This window comes from Salarias fasciatus, chromosome 4 (assembly GCF_902148845.1).
Source record: "Salarias fasciatus chromosome 4, fSalaFa1.1, whole genome shotgun sequence".
NCBI lineage: Eukaryota > Metazoa > Chordata > Actinopteri > Blenniiformes > Blenniidae > Salarias > Salarias fasciatus.
Window position 1 is genome coordinate 14,800,440 of NC_043748.1, and position 12,556 is coordinate 14,812,995.

Below are 12,556 nucleotides of genomic sequence, written 5' to 3' on the forward strand. Positions count from 1 at the left end.
TATATAATGAGAGATGGACGTGAAGGGAGCCTTTCTTTGTTCTCATTATGAAGGAGCATGATGTCAGAGTGTGTGTGTGTGTGTGTGTGTGTGTGTGTGTGTGTGTGTGTGTGTGTGTGTGTGTGTGTGTGTGTGTGTGTGTGTTGTCAGCAGCAGATCTGTGCCGAGCTGCGCAGCCGCCATGCGCATCCGTCGGCAAAGCAGAGCAGAGCAGAGCTGGACCGCGCAGCCATTTCTCAGCCCCTCACGTGCAGCGGGGGGGACCGCGGGCGGCGATGGCGTTTTACCGGCGCGCACGCGACTCGCCGGAGTCGTGACTTTGCGGCGGCGGCGTGACTTCAGGCTGAAGTCCGCATCGCCGCGCTGAGGATCCGCCGCAGCCTGAAACTTTCTGCGGGTCGGACGCCTGCGCACTGCGCAGACCGAGCGAGCCCAGCTCCTGCGTTCGGCTCGCGGTTTTTCTTCTTTTCCTTTTTTTTTTTTTTTTGGTTTTTGTTTTTGTGATAGTTCATGTGCCAGCCATGGAGGAAAGCCTGCAGAGAGGCGTCCGGGACATCACGATGGTGCACGTGAAGACGGAGGCGGTGGATGAGAACACATCTGCGCTGGTTTTGGGCAGCCAGGAGCCGCCTGCGTCCTGCGGAGATACCGCATGCAGAGGAGGAGGAGGAGGAGGAGGAGGAGGAGGAGGCAGGGCTCAGACTGCAGAGGAGCTGTCTGACACCGAGCTGCAAACTGCCTCCACTACTACTCCCGTGCTGCTGTGTGAGTGCACAGATCACTCCATTCGCAACACACTTTCGTGCGTTTTTTTTCTTTTGTCCGCACAAAGCAGAAGAGCAGATTTTTTTTTTTCAATCACAATGCAAACCTGTTTTGTCTGTGTTGTCTTCAGATCCTGTGAGCACAGAGCGGTTTTTCACCACAGCAGGGGATGGAAAAACATACCTGAAAATAGCTCCAGGTCAGTCTGATGTCTGTGAACACCTGCAGCTGCTCCTCTCATCACAATCCATCAAAGCATTGACTTTAGGGGGGATCCAGGTGTTTCTGATTTTCTTTTTATTTATTGAAAGTGCATATTTGCCAGAAACATATATTTTAATCTCTCCTGGTTAAGGGGGTAATATTACCATGTTCTGTTTTATTTCTTTGACAAAAAAGTTTTATTTACAGATTCACAACAACTGTAAATGCAATTAGTTTTGACCAGTGCTGTGAGTTTTAATCACATTATTGAATTATGAGGATTAGATTCCTCATTTGAAGCTTGAAAATGTCACAAATATCCTACTGTGACATCTATATTTTGTACTGTTCAACACCGAAAGAGAAAGTGGGACTGTCCTTGAGCATCTCTACTTTAAAATGTTGGATGGTTCAAATTCTGCATTTGTGAGTGTTTTCTGATGTGAAACTGCTCCACTTTAGATAAAGCCATTTTTTATTTGCATTAAATTGTTGATTTTGTGTGTTGAGTTCACAAATGATGTGATTAATCCTGATTAGCTGTGGCCAGAGATGAGATTCATTAGTTTTTTTTTTTTTTTTCATCAATAGGCTCTATGCACACAACTCAACCACTTCCTGAACTTCAGGAGGCTCCTTGTTTCCTGTCTTTCATGATAGGACGAGTTGATTAATGCAGGTGTGTCTGAAGTTGTTACAGAGGTCAGACACACCTGCATAATCAGCTCGTCCTATCATGAAAGACAGGAAACAAGGAGCCTCCTGAAGTTCAGGAAGTGGTTGAGTTGTGCATAGAGTCCATAGACAGCGCTACTTTTAATATTTTTCATTTCAAAGCAGTCATTCATGCATTTTATATTAATTTCTGTAGATCTACCAGCTGTCCCAGTTAACATAACATTATTCAGTCTGATCTGTGGTTTGTGCCTTAATTACTGATGTGTTTTGGACTGAAGTCATTTGAAATTTATTGGGTTGGTTGAATTAAAAAAAAACAGGTAAAGCACAAGTATGAAGTATGAAGACTATATACTAATAGACTAATGACCAAATTAGATTTGTTTGCAGTGACATTCTGATTTCTGACTCTTGACATCTCCATTTAAAAGCGATGAATTCCCGCTTGTCTTCTCCTGCTTCAGCGATGCCCGGCGCTCCTTCAGAGAAGACGCTTCCCTCGGGCTCGGATTTCTCCTCCAAAGCCGTCCTGTGTCTGATCGAGGCGGTCGGGCGCCGCTGGGGCCTGTACGAGACCCGCGAACGTTCCCAGCTCTTCCAGAGCGTCCAGGAGGAGATGGCCTCCAAGGGCCACATGCTGCCCGTTGAAAAGATCCGTCGCAAGTGGAACAATCTGATTGTGACGTACAAGAGGGTGAAAGACCGCAGCCGGGAGACGGGGCACGCCAAGACCTCATGGGAGTTCTTTGATGTGAGTCCGGCTGGAGGAATCTTTACGCCAATGAAGAGTAGATGCAATAACAGATAGATGCAACTTTCTGTTTGGACCATCATGGGAAGCATCCAGTGTTAAGAGGCTCACCAAATAATTGTTTTCATGTCTTTATTTTCTTTGTAGCTGATGGATGCGACACTCAGCGACACTATTGGATCCCAGATCGTCAACAACAAAAGAAACAAAGGTGGAAACGCAGTGTCGGCTCTACCGGGCCCTTTAACGAAGATCGCCGCAAAGCCTCTGCAGCTCCCGTCACAAAACGCCATGATTCGCCCCAATGGGGACTTTTCCTCGACCGGCAGCGTGGACCCGACAGCTCAGGCGGCGGCCGCCGCCGCTCAGGTCGCCGTGAGCGCTGCTGTCAGCACCATGACCAGTCCGGCAGCCGTGGCTTCAGAGAATCCTCAAGAGGCCAAGCCCCTCATCGTCCTGAACGGAGACATCAGCACGACCAGCATTCATCCCGCCACCATCGTACCAGCTCCTTCTTTCATCTCCTCGCCTAGTTTCTCAGAAACGGCTTCCACATCTCCGACTCTCATCGCAGGCAGCAACTCAGACCTCAACACGTTGGGGTTCGCCAGCCGGAAAGCGCCGTCCTTCTCCCCGGGCGTCATACCGTTTCGAATCAGCTCTGCGCCGCTTGGCCACAGTCAGAATCTGCTGGGCCTTTCCTCTTCGTTTCCGCCGACGTCCTCCTGCCTCACGTCGTCTATCCCCGCCTCGTTGTCCGCGACGGCCGTGTCGGAAACTGAGCTGCAGAGCCAGAAGGTAAACCCGGAGCTCAGCGGCGCCGCTCTGTTCCAGGAGTTTCTGAAGCGTCAGGAGGAGCAGGCCTACCTGGACCGGGTGGCTCGCCGCAGGACGGAGGCCAGAGAGAAGAGGCGCGAGAGGAGGGAGGTGCGGATGTCGGAGTCCCTCGGACGGATAGCCACAGCTCTGGAGCTGCTCTCCTCCAAACAGGACACGGTCATTGCCCTCCTGCAGAGACTCGCTGATCGGAAGTGACGTGAAATAGAAAGCTGCAAAGCAGACTTCTCACATATTTTTCCTCAAACAATTTAAAAAACAATCTGTTCTGTTTTTCTAGAGATCCTTGGCCTCATCAACATCCATCCATGAAAGGTGGAGTTCATCCTGGAAATGTCTCCACTCACCACAGAAAAGCACTTACAGCCGATTTAAAATCAAAAATACATGATCAGCCAAAAGACTCAAGCCAGGATGCTGTTACTGTGAGACAACAGTGCTAACCACTACACCTTTTGATGCCCTCTTTGATACCTTAACAGTGGCATTACATTCTGTTCTGATTCTGATTTTGTTGAAGATACTGAGGATTGGACGTGTATGCCTAAATGTACAAGCTAAATGATTTGTTATGTTTACATCTGATTGTTCTACAATCTGCTGGACCGACATCAAATCAGAACATTCATTTGAAAAACACAGCTGTGACATTTTTATTGTCACAACCAAAAACAAAACGTGTGTTTGTCCTTTGCTTTCTCTCTCTTGACACAGGAAGCCGGTCCGGATGGAAACGAAGCCCTGATTGAAAGCCTGATAACAATATGCTGATGTTTATACCTCCCTCTGTTTTCATTCAGTTTGAAACAGAAAAGGTGATTTTTTGTTCAAGTGAATAAATAAGTTATGTTTGGAAGTCTTGCCAACACAGTGTCCTTACCAGAAGGGATCAGATGTAATTTTCTGTTGCTTGCATAGTGAAAACAGCAAACACAGTATTTTACTTCCCCAAACACAATGGAGCTGAAAAATAAGAGATGGAAGCTGGAATTTCTCCTGATGTCAGTGGATCAATATCTCAGATCCATCACCTAAAGCAATATACACTATATCTAAAATACACTCAACAAAAATATAAACGCAACACTTTTGTTTTTGCTCCCATTTTTCATGAGATGGACTTAAATATCTAAAATTCATTCCAGATACACAATATTGCCATTTCTTTCAAACATTGTTCACAAATCTGTCTAAATGTGTGATAGTGAGCACTTCTGCTTTGCTGAGATAATCCGTCCCACCTCACAGGTATGCCACATCAAGATGCTCATCAGACACCATGATTAGTGCACAGGTGTGCCTTGTACTGTCCACAATAAAAGGCCACAGAAACTGAAGTTTTTGAGTAACTCCACAAAATTTTTTTAGCAACAGTACTTGTTATAGTCACTTAAATAATGCTTGATAGAATGTTCATCATATCCTCCTTATTTTGAAAAGTGAACCAATCTGGATTTCACAAAGACATTGTGAACACGATCAACTTGTAAGTTTTGAAAGCAGAAATTCTTTTGCCAGAGAATTCATCTACATTCTTACTGTTGTTCTCTCCACCCCCCCCCCCCCAAAAGAAAAAAAAAAGATGCTGACCCTTCTTAAACTGTTAAAAAAAAATGCTGAAAGGCTGAGAAAACAGAATATTTTGACCACTAGGTGGCACCATTTAACATCTCTATTAAACAGTCAAGTCACATAAGATTTTATGCTTCATTCCCAGGATATTCTTTGCATTCTAACTAAAGTGTTTCTATTCTGTTTGTTTTCACCATGTAATGCAGCCTTGAGAGCTGAAGTTTAACATGCATCTAAAGTTCAAATTGTCTTCACACATTTTATTGTTATTTATTTATTGCACATGCATTATTTTAATGTAATGATTCGCATCACGTTATTGTTGTGTAGAAAGGCAGACATTTAATCTGCTTTCCATTAGTTCATCATGTTCCACAGATATGTTGATCTGACCTACTTCACTTCTCTCTTCCTCCCTCTCATTGTTCTTCATAGTTTCGATTTCACTTCAGGAACTGCGCTGCTCTCCACGAGCGGAGGCAATCTGATCCACATTTTTACATTTTTGACAGATTTAAAGTGAGAAAAGTCAAGCTTCGGCACCTGGAGGAAACAGTAAAGTTACACGTTTTGTTTTTTTCTTGACATCTTTGGGAGGAAGGAGTGGTGATCGTCATGAGCTCTGCAAGTATTTCTGGCGCAGCACAGATGGATGAACACCAAGGTTTGTCCGAAAGCTCACTTTTTACTCTGTTTACATGTATGTTAACATTTAGAGTCAATCGTACATTACAGCGTGTCTGTGTGTCTAAGTGAAGTTACACTGTGACGGTGGAAAGCTCTTCGAGGTCACAGCCTGGGGAAATGAATCACATGGCTCACTTTTTTTCCTTTTTTGAAAAATAACACGTGTTCATGATGGTGAAACAAGGAGAGCAAAGGGGAAATTATTCTGATCAGTTTTTTTTTGTGTAATACTGATGAAGCAGTGAGGCGCTGCCTGCTTTCATACCTCTCCTTTTGATGTTTTTAAGAAATTAACTCTTCTGAGAGGAAAAACAGAAACATTATTTCTTAAGCAAAAGCTCAACTTTTTAAACTTTTTGTCAAGGCAGCCTCATAAAGCCAGACCGAAACACTAGTATTTATTTAAACTTGACCTGGATTTTTTTTAAACCTTACCAGCAGGAGCATTCCTAAACACTCCTTGGTTTTCACGCATTTCCAGGCAGCACAGAGCTTGCAAGAAGCTTCATCAAGGAGATTTGTTATCTATTTTACGGCAGGATAAGTTGGTTTAAAGTTGTGTCTTTGATTTCTATGATGAAGCAAATGTCAGCTGACTGTAAAAGGCTCCTATGTCAACATTTCTCTCATATTCTTATTGTTTCAGACAGTGTCTCAGTAAAGGGGTGACAAGATTTAGGTTCTTTAATTCAGGCTTAAGGTATAAAGTAAGCCATTCAAGGTTCAAAACATGCCAGGACTCTACCTCCTGGACTTTAACTCCTCAAACAACAACTGAATTTTCAAACCCCGATAAGACCCACAGTCGTAAAACTGTTGTAAAACAGACTGAAACATCTGCATTCATCAAATCACTTATTTCAGACATAACAAGACTCTTTGACAGTTCATACTCCCTCTGGATCCTTTAATCCAGACCCAGACTTTAAAATAAATGTGAATTCTGTAGGATAAACTTGAATACTATAGATCTGACACTCTTTAAATAAAACAGAATTTCTCAAAAATAGTAGCTAAAGTAAAAGTCGGGGTGAAATTAATCATCACGAACATTTGTAATTGAATATAATGTCAACAACATAAAATTATACATGAAGCACACTCATTTGCAGTGGAACAATAAAATGCTCTTATCATATCAAATATGTCTGATGTAGCCCAGATGCAGCTTGTGAAAACAGCAAACAGTCATAGTTATTATTTGAAGGTTAAAAACCAATGACACCTGAGTGTGTGAGCTTTAAGTTACTTACACCACTTTCACATCCCCGTAATGTTTTGCTGGTTAAAGTATCTGGTGTTGTTGGGTCCACAGAGCCTTTGAGGATCATGCTTCTTGGGAAGTGTGGAGCAGGGAAGAGCTCCAGTGGGAATACGCTCCTCAACAAGCAGGTGTTCACAGCAGACATGACGCTGGCCAGAGTCACTCCCTACTGTGAGAAGGAGGAGGGCTTGGTGGAAGACACGCCCATCGCCGTCATAGACACCCCGGGCTTTTTTGAGACGGATAGCAACAAGAAGGAAATTGTGCGAGAAATCCTGAAGTGTGTGAAACTCCTGGAACCCGGGCCTCACGTCTTTGTGTTCGTTGTTAAATTGGGAAGAATGACTCAAGAAGACCAAGCCACCATGAGCCTGATCGAAGCCAAGTTTGGTCCGAGAGTGTGGGACTACACCATCGTGTTGTTCACTCACGGGGACTGCTTGGGAGGGAAGTCGATCAATGACGCCATCACGAAAAGCGATGACAACCTCCGCAACTTCATCCGCAAGTGCAGCGGCGGCTTCCACGTCTTCAACAACAAGAACCCCGAAGACCAGACGCAGGTGACAACCTTCATGGAGAAGATCCAGACCCTGATCGCCCTGAACGGAGGCGCTCACTACGAGACAGCGCTGTATCCCAAAGAGGAGCAAGAGATCAGGGAGAAGCAGGACAGCATCCTGGCAGAGAAAAATGAGGAAATAACCAGAAAGGAGGAGAATCTGAAGGAGCATTACAAGGACGAGGAGCTGAAGGTGGAAATCAGGAAACTGTGGAGAAGAGAGGAAGAGCTTTCAAGAAGAACTGCAGAGAACCAGATGAGCAAGAGGTTGAATTTCACTAGACTTCTGAGAGTCCTGCTCGTCCTGATGTTGGTGGCTCTGCTGATCGGCTGGGCCCTTCAGGCACCAGTTCCGGTGCTGCTGCCAATAACTCTCATTTGGATTTTGATGGCAGTGAAAGTGTTTCCATCCACTAAAGGAAAAATTCAACAGCATTTGAAAAGACAGTAATATGATTGTTTTAAGATGATGAATGCTAATCATGGAATATCATTCAAGTCATGAATTGAGATTAGAAAAGCTTTTCAGCCTTCATAGTTGAATCTTTATGTAAAAGGAAAAGAACTGTTGAATTTGAATCAGAACACTCATTAGAAAGGCACAATAGTAACATTTTTATTTTCACAAGCAAGAACAAAATGTTTGCTTGTTCTTTCGTTTCTGATGCTGATCCTGATGGAAACTAAGACCTGATTAAAAGTCTGATAACAACGTCCCAAAGCTTCTTCATCCCTTAGTTTTCATTCAGTTTGAAACACAAAAGGTGAATTTTTGTTTAATTGAATAAATAATTGTTTGGAAATCTTGCCAGCGCAGTCTCCATATCAAAAGGGCTCAGATGTAATGTGTGCATGTGTCAGTGATGGTGTTGTTGATTATTAATTCAAAAACAAAAACTAAAACAAATGTTTGATAGCATTTTCAGCATCATATCCTCCTTGTTCTGAAAAGCGAGCCAATTTGGATTTCACAAAGATATCATGATCATGGTCTACTTGTAAATTTTGAAACCAGAATTTCTATTGCCAGAAAATTCATCTACATTTTTACTGTTGTTTTCTTTGGATTTTTGTTTTCCCCATGTAATGCAGCCTTGATAGCTGAAGTTTAACATGCATCTGTCATGAGTTTTTTTTTCTGCACATGCAATATTTCAATGTAACATCATGTTAATGCTGTGTACAAAGGCAGAGTTCATACATATTCTTATCTGCTTTCCATGAGTTCATCATGTTCTAAATTAAGACACAGATATGATTACCTTCCCAGTCTTTACTTGTTATTCAGTCTCAGTTTCGCTGCAGGACCAAACAAGCGCTGTTCTCCACAAACAGTTTCACATCTTTAACAGACTTAAAGTGAGAGAAGTTAAACTGCAGTCGTGCAACTGGAGGAAACAGTAAAGTTACGCAGTTTTTTGACATCTTTGGGAGGAAGGAACATTGGGATTTTGAAATCTGCAGATATTTCTGACGCAGCACAGATGGATCAACACCAAGGTTTGTATGAAAGTTAATTTTTACAATGTTTACATGTATATAACATTTACAGTTGATTGTATATTTTTGTGTGTCTGTATATCCAAGTGAAGTTTAATTTTAGCAGTGGAATGTTATCTATCTTAGCCACAGGGGAACTGAATTGTCTGACTCATTGTTTTTTTATTTGTTTGAGCTACAGAAAAAATAGCCTGTGTTCATGTTGGTGAAACAGAAAGAGGAAAAGATTATGATTAGTTTAATAGTGATAAACCAATTGTGTCTGATGTTTTTGAGAAATTAAACCTTGAACATCCTCTGAATAAAAAAAAAACAAAAAAAAAAACAGACAGAAGCATTGTTTTTAAGCAACAGCTAAACTTCTTTTAAAAGGCCATCTCTTAGAAACAGACCTGAACACTAAAGTTTTTATTTGGTTTGGCATCTTTAAACTTTTTTTCTTTTAATCCTTAGCAGCAGGGGTATTGGTAGACACACAGAGGACTCCTTGAGCTCTATTTTTGCAACACAACACAGCTTATCACAGGCTGCGCAGTGGTAATTTCGACTGGCGCGATGCAAACCAATCTGCTCTGCTTTCGCTGAGAAGGGCATGGCGGCGCACCAGGGGGAGGTGTCCACAGATTCAGCTTGGCGCAGTGATAATTTCAGGCCAAAAAAACCTTGCTGAAGGTGCACTTAAGGTTCCCCACCCCCAACCTGGTCTGTTCTCGGTGCAGGTGGAGCACACCTGGTGAAGGGGTAATTTGGCAATGTAACCAAAACTCCACAGTCTTCCAGTGTCAGTGCATTCTGTGTGCTACACAACATGGCCTTGCATCGTGCATGCCACTGTGACCTCAGGGAGTAGACATTACAAGACTTGAGACGGAGAGAGGCTGAACTGCATGAGCCGTATCAGCAGGGACAGCAGCAGGGCGCGCGGTGAGGACAGACCTGGCTGCACAGTTCTGGCCTTAAATGTGAGTATTATGCTACCATTTATACATGTTTTGGGAACAGTTTACTCAGTCATATTAAAGATACAGAAAATCCCCCGTGAAACAAATAGATTTTATATAAATGCATCTCCTTCCTCTTATGATTTCATTGTCATTACAGTTTATTGATGTTGTGATCTTTCCACACTGCTCATCTTTACAGGTTACTAGTTTCCTCCTGCGAGAAGTTTTGACTGCCAGCAGCTGCTGTCTTGGTCCATGGTTGGTCCGTGGTGAAATTGCATTGCGCTCTTACCCGCCGTGCTTTAAAAGGCGAGGAGAGGTGTTTATTTGATTGGTCACGATTGGAGTCAGCTGTGATAAACCCAGTCGCGCCTCCTGCTTTGCGACTTGCCCTGGTGGCAGGGATGGAGGCGTGGACATGCTGCAACCTGCACTGTTCACAAAAATTGTGAAATGTTCTGGACACGCCCCATTGACGCAGCATAAGTAAAGCACAGAGTGGGTGCACCACGCTTACGCCTGGTCGATCACAATAGAGCCCAAGGAGTTAACTGAATGTCAAATAGGAGTAAAAATGCATGCATTTGAAAATCTTCATATTAAAATGTGTTTACTTATGGGATACTTGCATTTGATGTCAGGCTTAAATGTGGTTAATGAACTTTATATCTTGCGTTTCCACTTTTGGACCTTCCATCAGTAAAATCTGAAGGTTTTTGGAGTTACTTAAAGTAAACATGTAATGAGCAAAATGAATTATGTATGTGCAAAATAATTTGACACATAAGTATTACATAATGACAGAAGTTTAAAGTAAGAAGACATGTAGACATAGCAAACACTTTGGAATCACTTCATTTAATGTTGTTTCGGTCCATCACTGTTAATTTTCATACATTCATTCATTTTCCGCCGCTTTATCCCTTTCGGGGTCGCGGGTGGCTGGAGCCGATCCCAGCTGCTGTGGGCGAAGGCGGGGTACACCCTGGACAGTTCGCCAGTCTGTCGCAGGGCTGACATATATATAGACAAACAACCATTCACTCACACATTCATACCTAGGGGCAATTTAGGGTGATCAATTAACCTACCATGCATGTTTTTGGACCGTGGGAGGAAGCCGGAGTACCCGGAGGGAACCCACACACACACGGGGAGAACATGCAAACTCCACACAGAAAGGCCCTGAGCCCCAGCCGGTGTTTGAACCCAGGACCTTCTTGCTGTGAGGCAAGAGCGCTAACCACCGCGCCACCGTGCGGCCGTAATTTTCATACATCCACGAGTCATTATTGTTATATGAAGGTTAAAAACCAATGAGATCTGAGTGTGTGAGTTTGAAGTTATTTGCCCCAGTTTCACATCCCCGTAATGCTTTGCTGGTTAAAGTATCTGGTGTTGTTGGGTCCACAGAGCCTTTGAGGATCATGCTTCTTGGGAAGTGTGGAGCAGGGAAGAGCTCCAGTGGGAATACGCTCCTCAACAAGCAGGTGTTCACAGCAGACATGACGCTGGCCAGAGTCACTCCCTACTGTGAGAAGGAGGAGGGCTGGGTGGAAGACACGCCCATCGCCGTCATAGACACCCCGGGCTTTTTTGAGACGGATAGCAACATGAAGGAAACTGTGCGTGAAATCCTGAAGTGTGTGAAACTCCTGGAACCCGGGCCTCACGTCTTTGTGTTCGTTGTTAAATTGGGAAGAATGACTCAAGAAGACCAAGCCACCATGAGCCTGATCGAAGCCAAGTTTGGTCCGAGAGTGTGGGACTACACCATCGTGTTGTTCACTCACGGGGACTGCTTGGGAGGGAAGTCGATCAATGAAGCCATCACGAAAAGCGATGAGAACCTCCGCAGCTTCATCCGCAAGTGCAGCGGCGGCTTCCACGTCTTCAACAACAAGAACCCCGAAGACCAGGCGCAGGTGACAACCTTCATGGAGAAGATCCAGACCCTGATCGCCCTGAACGGAGGCGCTCACTACGAGACAGCGCTGTATCCCAAAGAGGAGCAAGAGATCAGGGAGAAGCAGGACAGCATCCTGGCAGAGAAAAATGAGGAAATAACCAGAAAGGAGAAGAATCTAAAGGACCTTCACAAGGACGAGGAGCTGAAGGTGGAAATCAGGAAACTGTGGAGAAGAGAGGAAGAGCTTTCAAGAAGAATTGCAGAGAACAAGATGAGTATGAGGTCGAATTTCACTAGACTTCTGAAAGTCCTGCTCTTCATGGCGTTGGTGGCTCTGCTTGTCTGGGCCCTTGAGGCGCCAGAGCCGCAGCCCAGCCAATCAGATTTTGATCGTTTCCACCAGCGTGTCCATCCGCTAAAGGAACAATACAGCAACGTTTATGAAAGACGATGATTGTTTTAAGATCAATGTTAATCATGCAGTACTCTTCAAGTCATGAATATAATGAATTGAGATTAGAAAAACCTTCTGAATCTTCATAATTTAATCTGAACGCAAAATAAAGAGCACTTCAAGAGAACTTGAATGCTAGTTTGTCAGGAGTTGGGAAGACCACGTGACCTACACGCAATGCATGATGGACAGGGGGGTCTGGTAAATGTGAACAATCTCATCCAGCGCTATCACAGGTGAGCTGACTACAACGTAATTACAGCGTACTTCTCAATTCAGCGATTTAAAAAACAGAAGGATGTTTGGATGGTGGAAAAAAACATATGTACAAAGTGAGAGAGAGCACAGTACTGCAGCGCCCTATAGAGAATATCTAGAAGAAAAGGAACGAGGAAAAAGTCCGAAGTCTGTGAACCCGTAAGAACACGC

The 12,556-nt window shown here is 43.8% G+C and overlaps 2 protein-coding genes across 3 annotated transcripts; both read left to right on the top strand.

Annotated features, from left to right (window-relative positions):
- Positions 1–502: 502 nt before the first annotated feature.
- LOC115387302 (uncharacterized) lies at positions 503–4,014 on the top strand. 2 transcript variants are annotated; one of them, XM_030089969.1, is made up of 4 exons: positions 503–765; positions 896–964; positions 2,106–2,398; positions 2,546–4,014. In XM_030089969.1, the coding sequence occupies exons 1-4, from the start codon at positions 522–524 to the stop codon at positions 3,431–3,433; spliced, it is 1,494 nt and encodes a 497-aa protein (XP_029945829.1). In that variant the 5' UTR covers positions 503–521; the 3' UTR covers positions 3,434–4,014. The 2 variants fall into 2 exon arrangements, with proteins under 2 accessions (XP_029945829.1, XP_029945830.1); XM_030089970.1 differs by having other exon boundaries at positions 2,112–2,398.
- A 1,245-nt stretch (positions 4,015–5,259) lies between these two features.
- On the top strand, positions 5,260–12,234 carry LOC115386809 (uncharacterized). Its single transcript, XM_030089280.1, has 4 exons — positions 5,260–5,471; positions 6,810–7,767; positions 9,540–9,553; positions 11,178–12,234. The coding sequence occupies exons 1-4, from the start codon at positions 5,423–5,425 to the stop codon at positions 12,125–12,127; spliced, it is 1,971 nt and encodes a 656-aa protein (XP_029945140.1). The 5' UTR covers positions 5,260–5,422; the 3' UTR covers positions 12,128–12,234.
- Positions 12,235–12,556: the final 322 nt, after the last annotated feature.

Coding starts and splice junctions, on each gene's coding strand:
- LOC115387302 (XM_030089969.1), top strand. CDS start 522: ATGGAGGAAAGCCTGCAGAGAGGCGTCCGGGACATCACGATGGTGCAC. Junction 766..895: donor TACTACTCCCGTGCTGCTGT/GTGAGTGCACAG, acceptor TGTTGTCTTCAG/ATCCTGTGAGCACAGAGCGG. Junction 965..2,105: donor ATACCTGAAAATAGCTCCAG/GTCAGTCTGATG, acceptor TGTCTTCTCCTG/CTTCAGCGATGCCCGGCGCT.
- LOC115386809 (XM_030089280.1), top strand. CDS start 5,423: ATGAGCTCTGCAAGTATTTCTGGCGCAGCACAGATGGATGAACACCAA. Junction 5,472..6,809: donor ACAGATGGATGAACACCAAG/GTTTGTCCGAAA, acceptor TTGGGTCCACAG/AGCCTTTGAGGATCATGCTT.